Source organism: Uloborus diversus, chromosome 4 (assembly GCF_026930045.1).
Source record: "Uloborus diversus isolate 005 chromosome 4, Udiv.v.3.1, whole genome shotgun sequence".
NCBI classification, from domain to species: domain Eukaryota; kingdom Metazoa; phylum Arthropoda; class Arachnida; order Araneae; family Uloboridae; genus Uloborus; species Uloborus diversus.
In genome coordinates this window covers 161,246,613-161,268,789 of record NC_072734.1, presented here as the reverse complement: position 1 = coordinate 161,268,789, position 22,177 = coordinate 161,246,613, and the positions used below count along the sequence as shown (strand labels likewise).

At 33.1% G+C, this 22,177-nt stretch overlaps 1 protein-coding gene across 1 annotated transcript; it reads right to left on the bottom strand.

Annotated features, from left to right (window-relative positions):
• Window positions 1-3,788: 3,788 nt before the first annotated feature.
• Window positions 3,789-21,963, bottom strand: LOC129220602 (uncharacterized). Its single transcript, XM_054855031.1, has 4 exons — window positions 21,889-21,963; window positions 16,486-16,805; window positions 14,722-14,912; window positions 3,789-5,853 (listed from the first exon to the last, which is right to left on the bottom strand). The coding sequence occupies exons 2-4, from the start codon at window positions 16,591-16,593 to the stop codon at window positions 3,909-3,911; spliced, it is 2,244 nt and encodes a 747-aa protein (XP_054711006.1). The 5' UTR covers window positions 16,594-16,805; window positions 21,889-21,963; the 3' UTR covers window positions 3,789-3,908.
• Window positions 21,964-22,177: the final 214 nt, after the last annotated feature.

Genomic DNA, 22,177 nt, shown 5'->3' with positions numbered 1-22,177 from the left:
GGCATGTAATTGGTTTCATACAGCATAGGTATCGCAATATACCTAAATTACTCCCTTTTACAATATTTACAAATGCTCATTCTTATCATTTGCCCATACTTGAGCCACAAGCTGTCTTTTTTCAATCAGAACAAATGTTCGTAGTTTTATTTCCGCATTATTTCATTTGACATTGTTTTCGTTTTCTCATGAGGTCTAGGTTACGAAAAATATTCACCATCATTTGATGAAAGTAAATTATTTTCATCGTTAGGAATGTACTTTCCTTCAGAACCAGATAACCTTTTAGATACAACAGTGGTAGGAGTTCATTTTCTGTTAAGTGTTTTTACCAACAGCTCTTCGCAACATCGTGAAGATAATGTGACAGAGCACTTCAAGGACATCAAAGGAAATAAACACCTTTGCTTCAAGCAAAGCACATGTTTTTGTTTGCTAACAAATTCGAGCACAAGTTTTCAGAATCCACCTGTTTTTAATCAACCCCCTTTTAGAATTAATAGAATTTCACATGTCCAGTCACATACCTTTCAAGTTCACTTTTCTCAACTTAGCCCCCCCTGTTCTGATAACAGGGACAAAAGAAGAACAGAACCAACATGTGTTTTGCACTTCGTAACGGTTCTCAAAGGACTGAAAGAATGTTACTCACCCTAACAACAAACAAAAATCCAAAGTGCACATATATTATGAGAAAAAAAAACAAAACTGGACGCAAAAAAATAAGTTCGTTGAGCAGTCAAAATGACCATAGTCAGTCTCTCTCTCTCTCTTTCTTTCTAGGTATAATCATTTATATCCCCTATAATAATAAGCCTAAAGAAAGAAAATTTACTTTTATAAGGTCTTAATAGTTAGGAAAAGTCAATAAAGGAAAATGAGTTTGAAAAATAAGCGCAGCAAATATGCATTTGAAAACCGTTTGCGGTCAAAATGACCGCTTCAGTCTTTCTAGTGTTAAAAAAAATGACTCTTGAAAAGAGTCCGAAAAGAAACGAGACGGGACTGCATTTCTCACTCGCTTCAAAGTTTTGCCACACACCCTAAAATTTCAAATATTATACAGCTACTAGCAGAAGCAACAAACATTTTCTACCCTATAAATATTTTCTAGTGAATATTTTAGTTGTTAATTAAATAACAAATGTATTGTAAGTTTGGGGATGCGACCTTTGACAGAAAGACGAATGGAGCGCTGTAGATGAAGATCACCGCTGAAAACGAAAAAACACCAACCATTCATTTTCTCAATACAGTAACCATGGGTGCAAGTTTGGTGATGTGTTCAAGACAAAAAATATTTTCAGCCCCCCCCCCCCCCCCCCCGCCCGCATGCGGGCTTAAGGAAAAATTTGTATGTATAAATGTTGCAGATTTTAACTATGCCAGTTTTGGAATCTGTTTGATTTAAATTTTAAGCCTTAAAATTGTAATATTTAAGTGTTTTGACATCATAATTGCAAAAAATCTAAAATCCGGCAAAAGGGGGGGGGGCTGGGGTTCTCCCCCAGAAATTTTTTCAAATTGAAGTCCAAAAAACGCTGTGGTAGGCCATTTTGGTAAAGTTCAGGGAAAGGAGGGGTTCACGGACTCTTACATCAATTATTTTAAACTGATAGTTCCAAAATCACAATATTGGACTGCCTTCAAAAAATATTAAAGAAAGAGGGGGGGGGGACCCTATGGGCTTTCCCGAAATCGAAGATTTAAAAACGAAATTGTAATTTAAATTTCATAACGTTTATACGCTTTTTGAATGCACAATTGAAGGGATGGAGTTCAGGAACCCTCCTTCGGCAATATTTCGAAATTGAAGTTTCAAAAATGCAATTTTAGACGATGTTGGATAATGTAAGGGGTAAAAGCGTTTGCTGCACCCCAACATTAGTTTTTTGCCAATCCTAAACATTTTTGTTGTAGCAATAAAATCGCTTAGGACATAGGATTTTCACTTTTGCAACATAAATCAGTTCTGATTCGAAAGTCTACCCAAGGTAGCGCCAACAAACTAAAAAAGAAGGAAAAGTGGGGGAAGGGTAAGGCCGACTAATGATAATGAACTGTCACCATTCCCCCATAGTCTTCATTTGAAAAAGAATTCTTTTATAAGATAGCAGGTGATGAAATTAGCAATAAAAAATCGCTTCAGTGAAATAGATATATTTTTTAAACAAGGTACCCTTTCCAACATTCATTAATTTAAAAAAAAAAAAATAGGGGAACTGAATCCTAACTCCAGGCAGGGTTCCCGAATCACATCCCTCTTAAGGCACTCAAATATAGCCTAAAGTAACGCTTTAAATATTTCAGCATCAAAGAATTTTCGAAAGAGAACTCCCGAACCCCTTCCTCTGAGTTCACCACAAATGTCGTAAATTTCAATTTTTAAGGCTTCAGTTTCTAAATTGTTTTGTAGGAATAGTACCCCTCTTACCTATAAACATGACTTATGACCGCCTAAAAATTTTAATACTTTAATTTTAGAAACTTTTTGAAAAAATCTTCCTACACCATTGTCCCTTAAGTCATCCAAAGATAGCCCAAAACAAAGCTCTTAAAATTTCAGAAACTAAAATATTTCGGGCTGGGGGTGCGGAATACCCCCCCCCCCTCTCATTGTGTTTACTAAACGCAGTATAAATTTTTGTTTAAGATTTATTTTTCTATTAAGAGAGCAACTCCCTTCCACTCATCGCCAAAGACAACCCAAAGTTTTAAGACTTCAATTTCAAAAATGTTTCAAGAAAGACCCCTGAATTCCCTAACTCTCTTAACTCACTCTAAAATAGCCAAAATAGCATTTCAATACTTCGGGGAGAGAGACCCCTCCCCTCCCCCCGAACTCTTTCTTCTAAGTTCACTAAATTTTACTTAAATTTGCGGTTTCCCCTTTTCATCACCGAAGATTAGAGCTGATTTCTTCGAAAAATCAGGGAGAATAGCGAGCAACTCCTCGATCTGCAATGCAGTGAGTTGGAAATAACAAAGCTATACCTAAAAAAAGTCAAACGGCGCGGAAAGTCACTGAATTTCTTTCCGTCCCGACCTCCGTCTCGGAAATTTTGTCAAGACGGAAATCCGTCCTGAGACGGAAGGTCTTGCACCCATGACAGTAACACACAATACCGACTTTTTGTATCCTTTAAAATTTGGCTTTGTGATGCAAAACAAATGCAGAATAAAATCAAAATGACATGACACTTCAGCAAAAACATTCAAAAACTCTCAATGATTAAAAAGAATGTTGTTGCCATCTTCTGTTTGTCTACAAGTAAAATGTTTGTAATTAATTTAAGCAAGGCTTTTATAACGATTTTCAAAAATATTCTGGATAGGGACACCCTGATTATCTAGCGGTATGAAATGTACTTTACTGCCCCTACTCACATACCTACCAAATACACATAAAAATTGGTCGAGCCGTTTCAGAGGAGTTCAAACAATAACACTGAGACAGGAGATTTTTATTAAATCGGATATGCAGTTTAAATTTTTACACCTTTAAAAACTACTAAATTTAAATACAGAGTTTTTATGTTTATGCATTTAAAATATTATGAAAATTAAAAAACAAAATTTTGTATTAAATGTTGGAATTTTTAACATATTTTTTAAAACTATTGCAACGAGTAAGCTGTTAAAGGCCAAAAAATCAAATAATTAAGTTGTTACCTGAATAGCAGTTACACAGGCAGCATTTCAAATAATGTTAAAGCACAAATTTGCTAGCAAAGTTGAAAAAACAAGCAAATATATATATTTTTAAAAAATACTTTATTGCTTAAAATTTAAAGCTTGAATTTTTATTTTCCTCCAAACTATTGTCATTGGAAATAGAATTGTTTTGATCACGTGGAATTTGTCTCTTTCTGGAAGACAAATGTCCAAATGTTACACAATCATGATCTTTATTCTTCAATTGGTTCTCTAGTACATAGCTTTTTTTCTCGTGATAAATATAAATTTCTTTTCCCAATTGCAATTGGTTGAACAGTAATTTTGGATTTATGACGCTTTCTTGGAATATTTTTATTTGGTGTTTTACAGCCATTATATTTTCCAAAATTGCTTAAACTTGCCAAAAATTCAGCATCAGTTAAAGCACTAAATTTTTTTGAAAATGCACGCACTACTGGAACATAATTTTTTGGATCTTTTTTTAGCCCATCCATTATTCGTGAAAGAAATGATTTCAGTTTTTCAACTTCTTCTGAAGAAAAAGGTTCAACATGTTGAGCAACTGTAATGGCATCTTTTTCTGGGAAGTGTGTTAGATTTGTATCAACTTTTGACAGGTTTGCTTCTGGTTGTTTTGATTGTTCTAACACTTTAAGTGAACTTTTTTGTAGCGAAGAATACTTATCATTTTGTGGTGATACTCCCTTTGCAATATAAAAAGTCCTTTCTTTATCTTCTGTTGATGCAATATCATGTGCCATTATAATATCATTATCCAATTTCAATAATACTGCTGAAGAATGTCTACACAATTCTTTACTATTGTCGGAGCAAGAGCACATCCCCTGCTCAAGACTTACATAAAAAAGTTCATCATTTTCATCTGTCACAGAAAATATTCCAAAGCCCTTTACCTGAATGAGGAAACTTTCCGGTATTTGATGCGGTATCATTTTTTCTAGAACAGTATTTGTAAGCTTTCCATCCCAAATGTCAATCAATCTTTGTGTGTAATACATTTCATGCTGAGAGACAAGATATTCTACAAGCTGAATGATGCCGAATGATTTTACTTTATCCATCATGCAATCTTTCATAAGACGAAAGACTAGTTCAGCATAGGCATTGGTGCCATTAGTTGGCGAACCTTCCCGATAATAGTTGATCCACATTTTTTCCTGTTCCATGAAATTTGTAATCGATAAAATAAAATTATCGAGTTTTAGCTGTGTAGCTCTTTCAACTAATGCATTCAAACTCTGTTTAGCCGTGTCTCCATCTTGCGAGTATAAGAGTTTTCTAAACTTAAAGAATAGCTCTTGCCTGTTTTCTTGCTCTATATTATGACTTGAATCAGAGAGCCACTTCCAAACAGTTTTCAACACATGAAAATGGCATAGTAACAGTTTGGAATAAGGGAAGACACATTTTAACCCAGAAAATACAGCTAGATCATTGTCTATCATAAATAGCTGAGGATACTGCTCTGAAAAGAATGCATATTTCGGCAGGCTGTCCTTGAAACACTGCAGAGCTTCAATAAAAACACTTTCATTTTCTGTATCTGTTATTATAATGCCAATCGGAATCCCACCAGCTGCACAAGATGTCACAAAAAAGTAAATTTGATGTTCATCTTGATTAACATTCCTGGATGCATCTAGCATAACTAACTCACTTGTTTGTGACAATTTTTCATGAGCTCGCAGCATCATTGGCGTACACAAGATAATAAAATAATGTTCATTATCGGAACTGAAATTGAATTTGGCAACAGCACTTGTCTTTTCTGCATAATTATTTACTAATTTTTCCAAGGCTTCAAATGCATTTTTTTCACCTGCAGGATTTTTATCTTCTTTTTTACACTCATTTTTAAATAGTTTATGAACTATTGAATAAGATGGTAAGTACCTGCCATCAGCAGCGATTTTCTCATAGTCTTCGCCATATTTTCTAAGCAAATCTGCCTTGTGGCTCTGAAGGGCTGATCCAGGGCTATGCCCTGATTTGAACAATTCTATAAACTTTGACTTAATTTCAGAAGAAAGGCCTCGATATTTTAATGTATCACAAGTAGATGTAGAATGATTATGATTTCCTTTCAATGCCACAATTGTTGGATATTCTTTTGTCAGAAGGTCATTGCTTTGAGCTTGAGAACGTTCAACAATTCTGAAAAATTTTTAAGAAAAACAATTTGAAACAAATAATACCCAATCCAGTTAAAATGTACAAATACATAAACTCATTAATGCAAACTTGCTATACCTACTATATAAATGTTTTATATAAATATGAAATTCATATAATTTTCAGAAACAACTCTCAGTTCTATATTTGTGGCTTATTAAAAATTAGGAAAACTATTATAAACTGAATCCATTCTACGTAAAATTTATCTTAGATGATCTGTGTAACCTCCCCTTCCCCCTGCAATATTCGGCACTCTATTTATGTTAATCTTGTTAGGTTAAATATAATTTAATATACATTAGTGGAAATTTTCAGAATTAAAGTGTTTATTAGGGTGGAACGAAAATGACCTTAAATTTTTTTTTCAATTTTTTTGGTTTGCCGTAGGGGGGAAAAGTTGTCATTTAAGTTTAAAAAGAAGCAGAAAAAATTTCATTGCTTTACTACAACATCTTTAGGTGCCGCAACGAGCTTAAAGTTTGATAATAACCGAAATTTCCATTTAACAATGAAATTCCTTTTTATACTTCCCTACTGTATATAACGGCTCAAAATATGACAGTAAATACATTTTTTAAGCATAACATTAGGGAAAAATACTAATTACAAAATACAGTTTTTAAAAAAAATCATAATCTTTACTAATAATGAAGCTAAAAGTCTGTCTGGAGATCTAGATCTCTGTCTGGATCTCTGGGACGCACATATCACCTAGACCGTTCGGCCGACTTTCATGAAATTTGGCACAAAGTTAATTTGTAGCAGGGAGGTGTGCACCTCGAAGCGATTTTTCGAAAATTCGATTTTGTTCTTTTTCTATTCCGATTTTAATCACATTTACCCGAGCAAAATTATAAGATGGGCGAGTAAATTACCAAGTTGTCATAACGTGAAACCGTACATGGGCAAGTCATTTGGCTTGAAATTCTTCTTACATTATTTGTAAATATACAAGCAAACCAAATGACCTTTTAATTTTTTTTACAACGGGCAAAGCTGTGCAGGTATCACTAGTATACTATAAAAGACATTAACAATTCCATTTTTACCATTATTCTTAATGATTGTAAATAAATGGTTAAACCTGTATGATGCTTGGGTCTACTTCTTTGACACATTAAAGTGTTTTTTTTTTTTTTTTGTACCAAATAACTCTTTCTTTAAAATAACTCTTGAGTCAATTTTTCATCTCCTGCGACTGAACCATACTTTTTAAGAGCCGCTTAGGGGTTACAAGTTTCACTTTGAGGGATTCACTAGACAAAAGTTTTACCAAGAGGGGTTCGGTTTTTTCATTTTCACCCCATGAGATCAAATCGATGTAATCTTTGGCAGAAAAGTATATTTATTGAACTTTAAACTTCTTAACACCGCCTCTACTTTGTGTTCTTGCATTCAACACACGTCGTAATCCAAGTTCTCTTACATTTCTACGCTCGTTGCATAACATAGCCAAATAGAGATCTTCTGTTGCATCAAAATACCCATTTCTTTATATAACCCGGTCTATAATGTTCTTAAAATCATGAGAGAGATATCGTGAATGTAAGATACGTTCAAATAAATGTTTAGAGCCGTAAGTACCAGAAGGTTTTAACTTGATGTTAAACCATACAGGAGCATACGCATTGCCCACTTGATCCGTACAAGAAATGGATCCTTTCTTGAAAATGTATGAATGAATAATGATTACTATTAATATATTTCAGTATTATTATTTGTTTCAAACAATTTTAGCGAAATGCCACACCCATATAAAGGAAACTATACTTTACTACACTTTAACAATGTACTGAGTCAGTCTTGAGATTTTCAGTCGGATTTTTAGTTGCAACGTACAATCGAAATATATGGTTTGCAAATGTAAGTCATCTGGAGTGGGGAAGTTTTCCCAGGTTTCTTGAAAATAAATCTAGTGAGCAAATCCCACTTGATATAGTGACACACATATCCAATACATATTTGTGATCGGTACTTAAGTCCTGTATGTTTTCAAAGCGAAGGTTATTTTCAATAGGTAAGGAAGTAACCACAGGAAGATTAGAACAGGTTTCCAGCTGTTGAACTATTTTGTCTTTAAATTCGTTTGATTATTTTGTTTTACCATCTAAGAATCCATTAGGCTTCTATTCCTGTTATCTCAAAGAAGCTCTTGACCAAATGTAATCTATTCTGGAATTTAAAAGTCATATATATTTCACTTACAGAAAGATCTTTTCTAGCCGCACTTTTAACTTAAAACTTCATTGAAATCGCTAAAGATTCCAAATATAGCACATTCTGATGTTTGTCTCTTCTGCACTTGTTTAGACTGAGTCATTGCAACTCACAACAATGAAGTATCTTACCAACTAACGAAATTTTACATTACTCACTAACTCAACTCGACAAAAAAATATACACCTGATCTGAGCTTGGCCCCACTCACACAAATCACTGCTGACCAGCCTCGCCCCATTTAAATAACCGCTGCTGCAATGACTCAAGCTCCCAAATGCCAGTGCATTCGGCAAAAAGTGCGTTTTTGCGAAACTTATTTTGCTTTTGCGGCACCTCAAGACATAATCCGAACAACAAAAAAAAAAGTTATTGTGCGACCTGTTGAGCATAAAAATTGCTTTTTGTCAACATTTGAAGCATAAAGATAAATTTCAAATTTTTTTGAAAAAAAATAAAATGTAGCAGAAATTCCAATTTTCAAAACTTTATGCTCTTTGCGGCACCTCAAGACGTGCTTCAATATTTTTCATATTTTTTTTACATCTTGTTTGCACGAAAAGGCAACTATTCCGCACTACGGCAAAATGAAAATTAAAAACTTTTTTTTTCGTTCCACCCTAGTGTTCATATTTTTTATAAACAATGAAGTCCTCTTTGAGTGTCACCTGGCATGCCACCCCCCCCCCTCCCGCTACTGCTTACAAGAAACCTGTTTTTAATTCAAGAATATGTGAGCTTTTGAATAGAATGCATGACTTTGCATCCATTTACTGACATCTTTTTTCATTAAAATACAGGCTCATTGTAATCTCAAAATTTGTCTTCCATACTTTTCACTAACTTGCGTTTTAGCACTGATTTATAACATAATGAATTTTTTTTTTTGGTGCTGAAATCTGTTAATTCGTATCTGGTATGATGCACAGTTTTTATACCTTGTATATATTTTTTAAAACTTAAACAAGCAAGTTAAGTTTTAAAAAATCTTGCATCGCCATGTAAGGTTGCTGATGCATCACGATGTAGAAATTCCTACATCGCCCAGCCCTAGTAACCAGAAAAAGAGACAACACAAAGGGTGACCCTGGTTTTTACGTCAAGATAAACACCTAAAGTTGAATAAAAAAATTTCGAAAAGGGCCTGTCTGTAACTTTTTTCAAAATGGATTATTATTTCCTTTTACAAAAAAAGAAGTATTGCATTCGCAAAAAAAAAAATTCACTCAAAAATCAACCTTAATTTCCATTTTACTCACCCCCGAATGAATATTGAGTTTTTTCTCGACTCGACCACAGGTGGATAAGTGCCTAAGAACGTATAGACACGCGAAATATCCATATTGACAATTCCCAAGTTAATTACAATGAATTTTCTCGTGACATCTGTATGTACGTATGTATGTGGCATAACTCAAGAAAAGCATGTCCTAGAAAGTTGAAATTTGGTATGTAGACTCCTAGAGGGGTCTAGTTGTGCACCTCCCCTTTTTTGGGGGAAATCATTGTTAATTTCGATGTAAACTCAAGTGGTGTTATAATTTGTTGGACACTTGGCGATATATTGCCAGTTTTTTGGTCGCCAAGTTTCGTTGCCAATTTGGTGACAAATTTGGAGTTTTTTTAAAAATCTGTTTCAATTTGGCCATTGTTGGTGATATTTAGAGAGTCAACTATTGAATCATTGGTAGTGTAGTTGGTTTCATCCCAAAAAAATCATACCCTATTATTTTAGAGCTTTGAAAATCGACGTTCTGCTCATAAAAGAACATATCCATATATGTGTCCTAAGCAAACAAGAACCAATCTACTCCATCCAATGGGAAGCTGCATTTTTGTTCATGTGACTCCCATAATGCAACAGCCGGAAACAAATGGATTCAATGTTAACTATTGCATTTTTAACAGTAACCAAAAAGTAAATTGCAGTGTGTAAAAAGTTTTCTATACACCTTACTCAATTGAACGCAGGGTTCACATTTTTTTTTTTTTTTTTAAATCAAAAAAGTCTAATTTTTTTTTATTTAAATTGGATTTTTTTGATTGTAATCAAATTTTTTAATTTTTTTAAAAATGTTCAAAAATTTGTAGATATTAATTACTTTACATTAATTAACAAAATATATTTCATACAATAGATAAATCCATTCAACTTACTTTTAAAATTAGGAATAAGTTATCTAACCATTCAATAATATTTTAAGATTTATAAATATGTTATAATGCTTAGATAAGATGCAATTTTGTTTTATGCTTTGCTTAAAGATAAGGTTTCCGTAATCATGTTCCTTTTTAGTGTAAAATAATATGTTGAACAATTCCTTTTCTGAACTATATTAGTCATGGTGTATAACAAAAACACCAAATTTTTATTTTGTTCTAAACTGTAATTTTGGAGTAAAAGCAATATAGAGTGAAAATCTTACACACACAGAAATAAGGATCTATGTAGTTTAGCCTGTTAAAGTTAAGATAGTATAATGCAGTGAAGTTAAATTTAGAGCACTACATTCTAAAAATGCAAAATTAATTTATAAAAGTAAAATCAACTGATTTTAATTAATGATTTTGTTTAAAAAAAATCAGTTAATTCAAATCAATTGATCTACATCAATGATTTTTAAAAAAATCACTTGATTTAAATCATGATTTTAATCACGATTTAAATCAAGCTGATTTAAATCAACAAACCTTGATTGAAAGCTGCAAGGTTTTATGTATCTAAAACGTTGATTACAAATCAAAGTCTAAAGGAGAATCGTGGGGGTGATCAAGCTAGCAGAAAATGTGTAGGGAAAAAAATTCTGTTCGAGAGTTTTTGAAAAAGCTAAAAGGACGAAAAGTCATTATGATCGCAAAAAGTCGAAGAGATTTTATTTGCATCCTGATTTTAATATTGGAAAACTTTTCAAGTTAAACAACAATCTTTTGATGTAACATTGCACGTAAAAAAGTATGTTTCATTGAGTTTAACTTTAAGTATTGCAACAGATTAGATTTGAAATTGAAACTACCAGGCTGTGTACTTTTTTTTTCTTTTTTGAGTTCTACAAAATAAATTGAGAAAACAAATTGTCCAGGCAAAAAAAAATAATAATAATAATAAACAGATCCTAACCTAGTTCACGCAAAAAAAAAAAAAATACATATCCACCCAGTTCAAGCAAAAAAGAACATATCCAATACTTCACATTAAAATCATTTAAATAATTAGCATATTTCTCTCAAAACATGATGTAAAATATTGGCATTTGGTACAAACTGAACAATATCAACAATATTTTGTTGGTGTAAAGTCCAACAGTAAATAAATAACAGTTTTTCGTGTTTTCTCAAAAGTTTTTTGAAGTTAACCTGTTTGCTTTTGAATAGCACCTTCTCAAATACCCAAATCTTTAGACGGAATTCAAGAAGGAATCATTTCAGAGAACTATAATGATCATTTTTGCCCTTAAATTTGCTTGAAGGATAGTATTTTGTCTTGCTATACCTCACTCAAAAGCCCAGCGGCTTATGGTAGCCCTTTGCACTTCCAAGCTGCAGGTCTGGGTTGGGCATGGTGGACTCAGACATTCATCCCTTCAGTGGATCGATTGAAAAGCACCAAGCAATTAATTTGATCACGGTTAATGTTATCAGATCACAAAGTTTGGGAACACATGTATATTAACACGTGTTAAAAAAGTCTGATATTGTAATCAGTCTTTGTTTATTGTTACCACTTTTACATAAACTTTCAATCTTTTCCCCTTTTTCTTCCTCATTCCGCTGAAATATGACAAACCCTAAGAAGACAAACTTTCTGTGTGACATTTTGTGGTTTCAAATAGCAATGCAATCTTTTTCTCGAACAGTAACAACAGGAAGTTTGTTCTCAGAGACCACAGACTCTCCCAAAGATGCCTTTTGTTTGCACATGCAAAAATTTAGTCGCTAGATATGTTTTGGTTTAGCTCCTCCCACTAAGGGAGAATTAATGTAGCTTCTGGTGAATCAAGTTCTCATCTTATCAGTAAAGGATAAGAATTTTTCTTCCTGTCCAGTTACACTAAAAACTTCACTTTAAATGGTCAAAAATATTAGCAATGCAGAAAAAATGCAATGATTAAACTGTCAAGGAAAAATTGACATTTTAAAGTACTTGGGCAATTCAACCATGATGAATCAAAGAAATGCAGCAGCACAGCTGAATGTTTCACTCATTATTTTGTAAATTACTAAAAAATCGTGATGAGACTGAAAACATAGTGAAGCTAAATAAAAGTTTAACACTAGAAAGACGGAAGCGGTCATTTTGACCGCTAACGATTTTCAAATGCTCATATTTGCTGCGTTTAATTTTCAAACTCTTTTTCCTTCATTAACTTTTCCTAACTATTTATTAAGATCTTACAACAGTAAAAATTTTTTCTTTAGGATTATTATTACAGTTGCTATAAATGTTTATACCTAGAAAGACTGACTACGGTCATCTTGACCGCTAAGTGAACCTTTCTTTACGCATCCGTTTTATTCTTTTTTCCCTTATCAGTTGTGTGTACTACGGACTATTGTTAGTTGTCAGGGTGAGTAATGTTCTTTTGAGCTTTAGTACCTGCTGGTCAGGTTTAATTCTTTGAACTGTTAGGAAAATGCGAAACACCTGCTGGTTGCATGGTTTCAGTTTTCTGCTTTCTGCACAGGAGGGAAAGTCGAGAAAGGTAAATTTGAAAAGCATGTGACTGGACATGTGAAATTACTTTGGGTCTAAAAAGAAGTAAATATAAACAGGTAAATTCCAAAAATGTTTGCTGGAATTCTTTTGTGCACCAAAGCATGTGCTTTGCTTGAAGCATTGACGTTTATTTTCTTCGATGATAATGAAGTGCTCAGTCACATAATTATCTTCATGATGTCGAGAAGAACCGTTGAGAAGCAAAACTTTTAGGAACATTAGTTCCAGAAACTTGCAGATTTATCTAAAACAGATTATGGTTCGAATGAACAGTCTGACTTATCTGAAGAGAAATATATTCCAAGCGATGATAATAGTTTGCTTTCATGAGATTATTGCTAATATTTTTCGGAGCCTAGATTTTCAGAAAAGGATTGTTCTTCTGAGTTAGAATCAGAAGAAACCTCGCTAAAAAAACAAAAAAAACTGATGCTCAAAATATAAAAAACAGTAAAGAAAAAAGGAAAAGGGTCCAACAAAAAAGGGGAAAATTTTCAAAAACAGAACTTTTATTTCTCCAATTTCCTCCAAGTCACCTCCACTGATCAATTTTGCTGCATATAAATAAGTATCTACCTCGGAGAAAGATTAAAATAGTGTGAAATTAAACTATGCGAAAATAAATCTACGAGCATTTGTTCTGATTGCCAAAAAAAAAAAAACTGTTAATAGCTAATATACAGGTGACATGATAACATAAGTATTTCGAAGTACTGTAAAAGATAGTAATGTACGGTATCTTGCGATATTTAGATATTTTTTAAAACAAAACATGCATGGTTGATTATAGTACTTGTTAGTTATTACATGCTAAGAAAATTTCCTCTTTTTTGCACAAATTTGCTCTTTCTCAATGCCAATTGTGTAAAGCATGTGTATTTCACTTGATCGAACATAAAATTAAAAAAAAAGCTATCTAAGATTTATTTTCAGACTATATTACGATTAAATTGTTAAATTAAACTCTGACATGTTGAAACAAATCTTTTCTATGGTTAAAAGTCCCGAAAGGGGGAAATTTCCAATCGTTTAAGTATGGCGGTCAAAGTGACCGCTGCTAGTCTTTCTAGGTATACGCGAAACGCCGTCTTTCTAGTGTTAAACAACAAGTGAAACCATGCTGGAAAAGATGGTCAAATTGAATTTGCTTTGAAACTGATTGGCGAATGTTAGGGGAAAAGATATGCGAGTAAATGGTTCGTTAATCAGGCGAAAAACAGATCTTGCTTGAAAAATGGGCAAAAGAGACTTTGTAGCCAAATGGTTTAACCAATGGAAGAAACTGCTTTTCCTTTCAGCTAATTAAGTAATTTATAATTAAAACTGCATTTAGTTGACTCATTGTCATTTTAATTTGCAGTTGTAAAAATGAATGCTTCTTAATTGAAAAAAAATCATGTTGTGTCCTGGGTTCTTTTTGGTTATTGTTATCAATCCGTTACTTGTTATCAATTGTATTTGTCCCAAAGTGATCATATTAAGCAGAACCTACTGTATATGCTATTAAATAATCAATGGTAAACGTTTGTGCAAAATGTTAAGAAACTAGGTCACATATGCAAAATTAACTTATTATGAAAATATTAGCTGCATAATTTTTATTTCATTCAATCCCTCTCCCCCCCCCCTTCATCCCCTTTCAAAAATAAAATTGCCTTTTAAAAGATGGATTTGAAAATAATGAACATCTAGCACTAATTTTAATTTTGACTAAGAAATCATATCAAATGGCAAAATAGAGCTTCAGAGATTAGTTACTTATATTAGAGTAAAGTAACTTCAGAAGCAAGTAGTTATTAAAGAATGTTAATTATCAAATGAATTACAACTCAATTTAAGTCACTAAGAAATTAGATCTTCTCAATTAAATACCTGATAGAAATTAAACACTTTTCTTAGTTAAAAAAAAAACTTACTTCTTTACAGAAATTGTCATTTTGACCTTGCAACCTGTATGTTTGGAAGTACGCAAGCCTGTTACTCTTCTATCTGTATTGTGCACACAGCGCAAGATTACTTTGAACACATTAAATCTCCCACATCTTGGGAAAGTCTGTGACTTTCGCCAAGTACTTTTTGTTTGTTCACTGTATAAGTCTAACCAGGCCTGTAAACATAAAAATAAATTATTTCTGTTCAAAACTAAATCAAAGTTTTTTTTTAGCATCACAGCACATTGGTAAGAATACCTCTATTTCAAATAATCATAAAAATGCAATTGACATACCAACAGATAGCACAAAAAATTGTTAGTCCAATGTATTTTGTTTTCAAAGTTATAATGAAAATTGTTTTGAAACGGTGAACTTATTTTAAATTTTGTCTATTTTACCAACGGCATTGACCTCTACATGCAATCTAGGATTTTTCATATTACGTATCTGCGTTAGAAATCATTAGAAGTTAGCTGGTCTGAGACCAGTGAAAATTGCTTTGAAACACCATGAAATAGAATTCAGCAGTCCTGGGACCAGTGCTCAATCAGCATCAATTAAGAAATTTTAAGATTATTTTCATTTGAAATATTTTATTTTTACGTTTGCAGTAACTTTATTAAAATTAATTTAGGTAAATTTTTTTCATAAGAATTTCAAATAAAAGCCAATTAGCTGCATTCTGAATATTTTAGGAAAAATAAATAAGATGGAAATAAAATTATTATAAATGTATATAAGAATATATTTTAACGAAAAGACTTTTGTGTTAAGTGGATCAGCCATTCTGTTTGTAGAGCAGTATGTCTTCAGGCTTACCGGTCCGTAGGACCAGCTATTTTTTCTAAGGATTTCTAAGGCTGTATATTGTTTCAAGCATTTGACAATCATAGGCAGAAAAGTAAATATTGTATTTTAATGTTTTAAAAAATGTTTAGAATATATTTAAAAGCAGAAGAAATTAAGTTTTCTTTAGCTGAGAATTGTATTTTATATATACACATAATTTTTTTTTTCTCAAAAAAAAAAAAAAATCTCAAAGGTATGAAAAATATTTGATTAGAAAAATATTCTATCACTTTGCCTTGTACAAAAAAAGGGGGAGGGGGGGGGGTAATTTTCTACTTAACTTGAACATACAAATTTAAAAATCGAAAATAACATTTTAATTCAAGTTTGCTAATAAAACATAGTTTGCTTTTTTATGTACTGTAATTTTTAATTAAATTTCTTATTTGAACATTTTGAAAAAAATGCAATTTATCTTTTAACTTTTTTCCTTTGTCCTACATTCTGCTAATAATAAATAGACTTTCTAATGAAAAGATCAATATTTTAAACATTTTAACTTGAACTATTCATGTTCTAACTCTGCACCTGAGAGCCAGAAAAATGTAAGTCAGGTTGTGATAATTTTACAGGAGACAGAAAAAACTTTTTTCTGGGCACATGCAAAGGATGGGATGCACACTCTCTTAACCCTGGTAAAAAATTAAAAGGATTTTTTTTTAAGAATCGCGTTTCCATGGCTTGATGCGGAATAGGCTTCTACATACAATGCACTAATAAAGGGAAAATCGCAATTTTCGGACATATGTCCCTCTGAGGTACAGAACTCAGGAATACAAATTACAATTTGAAAAAACATTAAGCTGGATAATTCAAAAAAAAAAAAAACATAGTAAATTATTTTCAAAACAGATCTAAAACATCAAAATTTGTACTTTAACAAGAAATTAAACTTACATAAGCTGATTGCTCATCAGTAACTTCTTTAATTCTAAATATACACTCTTCATCGTTATTTGAAATATGCAAATATGTAAAATTGTCTGGTAAATTTAAGCAATCCATAGATTTAGTGACAAAAATGAAATAACAAATAATTTAAATTTCCAGCTCAAGCAGTTTAACTCTTATTACAATTTAGCTTTCTGACAACCAGAATGTAGTCTCTGTACAGTTTTGTACAGTATGTTTTCTTGTTAAGATTTTACTACACATCAATGTAACTGAGCTTTCCATTTTGAAGATAATATTCTTCATTTCATTGAGATCCGTTGAAACTGCAATACAAAAAAAAACAACATTAGCAAACAATAATACATATCGTCGTGTCAGAACAACAGTAGGATATCTCACTGTTATTCTGGGCTTAGATGTCGTACTGTTGCTTTGGGGCACTGATATATTAATACTTGTAAAAAATAAAATCGACTACTTTAGCTCAGATTTAGTTTTTGTGATCTCTAACAATAATTTAATTTTTTTGAATTCCTCATTATATTCCCCCCCCCCCCAATCATTTATACGTAATATACCAGACAGCCCGGTTATTACATCCAGAGACTACCGTATTTTCCTGCGTATAATCTGAAAATTATGTGTTAAAAAAGGCAAAGTTTACGAGGTGCGGATTATCTGTGATTTTTTTTTTCTAAACACCAACACATTGAACCTTAATATTTACTGTAGGATTCGCCGATAGAGACCAGAGACCTTACGCCGACTGAATTTTGTTTATTTTACAAAGCTTGCATGTTTTTTCTCGGTGCCTGCCTGCATATTGGTTATTTTACATTGCTTGAATGTTCCTCTTATCCGATTCAGGCCATGTAAAATAAACAAGAATACAGTGAATTAGGAAGCCATTTGCACAAGATCACAGCGTTTGTTCCTTTGTCTTGACTCTGTTTTTCAAGTAATTAGCGTACTATAATCATGATTTCAAGAAGAAATCATTATATTTTAGATTATATTTCAGATTAATTTTGATTATGCTTTCAAAGTAATTACCTTTTCACGTTTTTAGTTTAGTTGCTCAAATGGTATATTAAATTCAAACCTTATTTCTTTTACATCGCATTATCCGTGTATTCTAAGCCGTCGTGGATTATACGAAGCTTTTTTTTTTCTCAGGCCAATTATATGACCTGCGGATTATAGGCTGTCCGTGGATAATACACAGGAAAATACGATAGTTTCATTCTTATTAGAACTGGCCAATAACATTGTTAATATCCAAGCTTTGCCTTCATATTTTCGAGTCGAACCGCACCGTGCTGAGGTCACTTACTGGTGAGACAAAATTTCCTGTATCTACCAGATCGTTGGCGCTCACAGCTTTAATTAGATGACATCTACCTCCTGCTTAGCTATTTATTATTCCAGACCCGAGTTCTAATAAGAACAAAACTGCAGTCTCTGGATGTGATAACCGGGCTACCTGGTATACTGCATGTGGTTCTGCCTCAGCCCTAGCTTGGGATTGTAACTTATTGTTAATACATCATTTAGTTTTGTAGACTTAAATGTGTGTAGCCAGGGTTAGTACAATGGTGATTTGTGGGGTTTAAAAATAAATAAATGTGTGTAAAGCTTAAGTACAAGCTTTCAGATGGAATGGCTTCACAGGCATATTAGTTGAATGAATTTCAGCCCTGATAATTTTGGGAGCACAGAGTTAGACATTTTAAGGAAAATTTAAGCAGGTCCAGCTTCATGAACAGGCAACCCTCAGATAGTGTTTAGATTTTTGTACCTGAAAATGACATTTTCTTCTCTCTTATTCTCTGGGGAGTTTTAGTTATGGCATTTTCAAGGTGAAAAAATCAAAACATAGGCATAAATTTTCTAGTTCAATTACACCATGTCGCTTGTCTTAGGGACATTTTCACAGCTCCATTTTATGGTGAGATGGTGGTTAGGGCTAACTTTGGCCCAGTCAGCCAAAAGCATATTCTGGCCCACCTTTGTAAACAAAATAGCTGATTTAAACAATGCCGGATTCTCAATTTTCCCCACACGGAGGAAAGGCATGGAGCTGTTATCTGTTTCTTCAAGTTTGTACATCAAATTTTAATCGATGAAATGATGAAAAAAAGAAAAGAAAGAGGCTGAATTTATGAAACATAAGACAAGAACAATAGCGAGAATACTTTTAATGGTTATTTATGGCTTTGAGAGAAAGATTTACTTCTATGGTGACAACAAAGGACAGAGGGGGGGGGGACGAAGCTGTAAGTTATCTGGAGGGAGTGAATTTAATAGAATGGTGATGGTTTGAGGACTCTCTAAAAAGATTTTCATCGCCAAATTCTAAAAAAAAATGCAATTTCACCCAACCTTTGGTTACATTAAGGAATGAAGGAAGAGATTCAGTGGCTCTCTCTTAATTTTTCAATATTAAAGCTCGAAAAACACAATTGAAGGCTCCGAGGAACTCTGCTGCGACAAAAAGTAAAGTCAAGCCTCTGGAAGTTTTCTTCTAAAAATGTGTCAAATTTGTGGTAAGGATATTGAAAATGGGGCTTAAGATGATTGATCTTCAATGAATTTTTTAAAATTAAAGTTTTAAAAAATTAATTTAGGCTACCTAAGAGATGCTGAGAAGAAAACAAAAGATTTGATGGTATCCTTCGAAATTTTTTGAAACTAGAATCTTAAAGATGCAATTTCATGCCATCTTTCATAGTAATGTTGATGGAAAGAGGTTTGGGGACACTTTTCTAAACATATTCATAGTTGAAGGCATAAAAAAACATCTCAGGCTGTCCTTAATGATGTTTAGGAGAAATATATCAGGATTTATAGGCTGTCTCCAGAAATTTTTTGACATTACAATTTTGAAAATGCAAATTTGGGCAAAAAAGGGTGGTGTATGCTAAGTAGATACGCATTTATGTATGTGTGCACTCTCTCTCTGAAGCATTTCAAAATTTAAACCATAAAACGTATTTTTAGAGTTTGTTTCAGCATGTATTTTAGCCGTTTTTGGACACCTCAGATTCGTTTCAACCTTGAGTCCCTAAACATACGATGGGGGAAAGATGAAATATTTGAGAGCTCTCCTTCCTGTAAACACATTTTAAATCTATCAATGACGACGTTAGACAAGGTAAGGAGGGGGAGGTATGCTACCAAAAATTGGTTGAAATTGAAATGCAAAATTGCCATTTCAGGCTATGTATTACCAAGATAAAGGAGAGAAAGTGGATAGCTGCTGTTTTCCAGAAAATTCTCAAAATTAAAAGCTTCTACACAATTTTAGTATTCTTAGGGGTTGCCAAGAAAAGGTCTAGTCCCTCTTTTGGACCACGCTTGGGTGTCCCATTTAAATTGCTGGCCAAAGCATGGGCCACTGACCCCCCCCCCCCCCCACCTGCATCCAGCAGTGATTGAATACGATACATAATTATGACATAAAGATAGATCTACGACTGAAATATTCATCGTAAGATCAACTTCAATACAGTAAGCCTATAAAGGATCTTGCGGCATAAACCTAATCGAACCATTTGGGGGTTGGCCCCTGTCGGGAATCTGCAACCAACAGCTCGGGACAGTCTGCCCCTGCCTGTGGCTGTAAATGTAAAATCAACTTTTGAAGCCTATCGAACTTTCCCCTCATATTTGATGTTCCGTTTTTTAAACTAGAATTTCAGAAGAATTTTAGAAACTCCACCTGAATTCCTATTTCTGTACAAATATTATATTTACAATTTAACTCATATTGCTAATTTTTTTTGTCCTCATTGTGCCGAATTCTCCGGATTTCTGATCTAATGATCCCTTTCTAAACTAAAAGCTCTATCCCCTCCCCTCTCTCTCTATATATATACATATATATTTAAGTGTATGTCTGTGTGTTAGAAAAAAATTGTGGGGCTGACAAAATCCAAAAATTGTACTACAAATATACATTAATACAATTTTTAATCGGGGGCCCAAAATCAGATTTTGCGGAGGGGCCGAAAATTTGAAGTTACGCTACTGTTTTTTCCCTTTTGAATTAATTAGCAAGTAGTGTTTCTCAATTAAAATTATGATTGTTAGTAAAATTTACTTTTTTGGTATGTTGCAGCACTTGAAATAGAATTGTTTTCTAGTAAGCAGTTGGGATTTTTTTTTCTTTTTCCTTACATTTTTTCTAGGGGGAGGGGGGGGCGATGACATAACTGACTAGGTGGCTCCTGGCCCCAGGGACGGATCCAGATAAATATTTGTAGGGGGGTCAAGTTTCAATGGCCGGCGTTATATCTCCTACGTAAAAAAGCTTCTCTTAAGCAGGGGTCCTCCTCCCTACAATTTTTCAATGGTTAAGCTCATTAGAGAGGATTGTGCTTTTGAAAGTGAACAAAAAACTGAAAAAAACAGTAGCCCATTCAAACGAAACCAGTCAATCCTTTGAACTATGACGCACTGAGAATAAATACCTTACAGAACAAAGCAAAAAACAGGGTAACATTAATTACACGTACTATTTTTTCGAATCTAAAAATCTGAAGATTGGTAATAAAATTATAATTAAATTCTTGTCACAGGGGTTCAGCTGACCCTGTGACCCCCCAATGAATCCGCCCCTGCTGACATATAAGTAAACACATTACGCAGGGAGGGACAAATGCTCCTTCCTCACTTTCATACACGTTAACTGACAAGTTTGACTTCAAATGGAAATTTCAAATAACATCAGTTTGTTGTGGGTATAGAAGAAATTTTTTTTAAAAAAAGGAAAGCTCTCCATGAAACCAAAAGTAGACATCACACTTAAATATCTATAAAAACACTCAATACATATATGACTTAAAACAAGAAATAACAACGTCAAAAAGCACAATCTGTAGCCATATTTAGTAATCTGCTATTTGTGTTTTCTGACGTTGTTCTTTCTCCGTTTACTTTTTAGCACAAAGGGTTTTTTTTTTTTTTTTTTTAATCTTACATGTATGACTTTTCAATTTCGAAATAAGTGGGCTCATCATTTAAGTTCCGGGAAGGGTTGAAGGAAGAGTCAACCGGCTATGTACTCGTACTTACATGCACAAGGCGATCAAGTTTACGACAATATACCACACGTCTCATCTGGAGTAAACACAATTATTTACCAAACACGTTCGGGTATTTATAGTTTGAAAACCCGGTAAAAACAACTCGAGAAAGTCCAAAACCCTCACAAAAATGGAAAATACTGTAGAAGTTACTGATTTGTTTGAACTTTAAAGAAAGCCTTATAACAAAACAAGAAGTTAAACATGTATTAGTTTCATAATTTTCTTTTAAGAGATTATGCACACTGAATAATAACATACAAAATTCATAATAAACTTCCTTACACAATAATGTACAAGCAATAAAATGATACTTTACCGTTTCGTAATGAAAACTGAAAACACTTTTTGAATACAGGCAAAAATTCAATGAAATTGACGTTGAGCGTTGTGTCCTTTGATTAGCATTTGCATAAAGTAAATATTAGCGAATCCCAAATGCTCAATCCCAAGCGGTATAAAACTTAGACCGCTATCTTATAGCTCGTATGATTATATTTTCTAGGCTGTGTACATTGTGCATTTATTTTACCTTATATTTTTAAAATTCTCCTTAAAAAAGTTTTTTTTTCTTCTTTAACGAACACTTTTGGCCTGTCGTTGTAAGC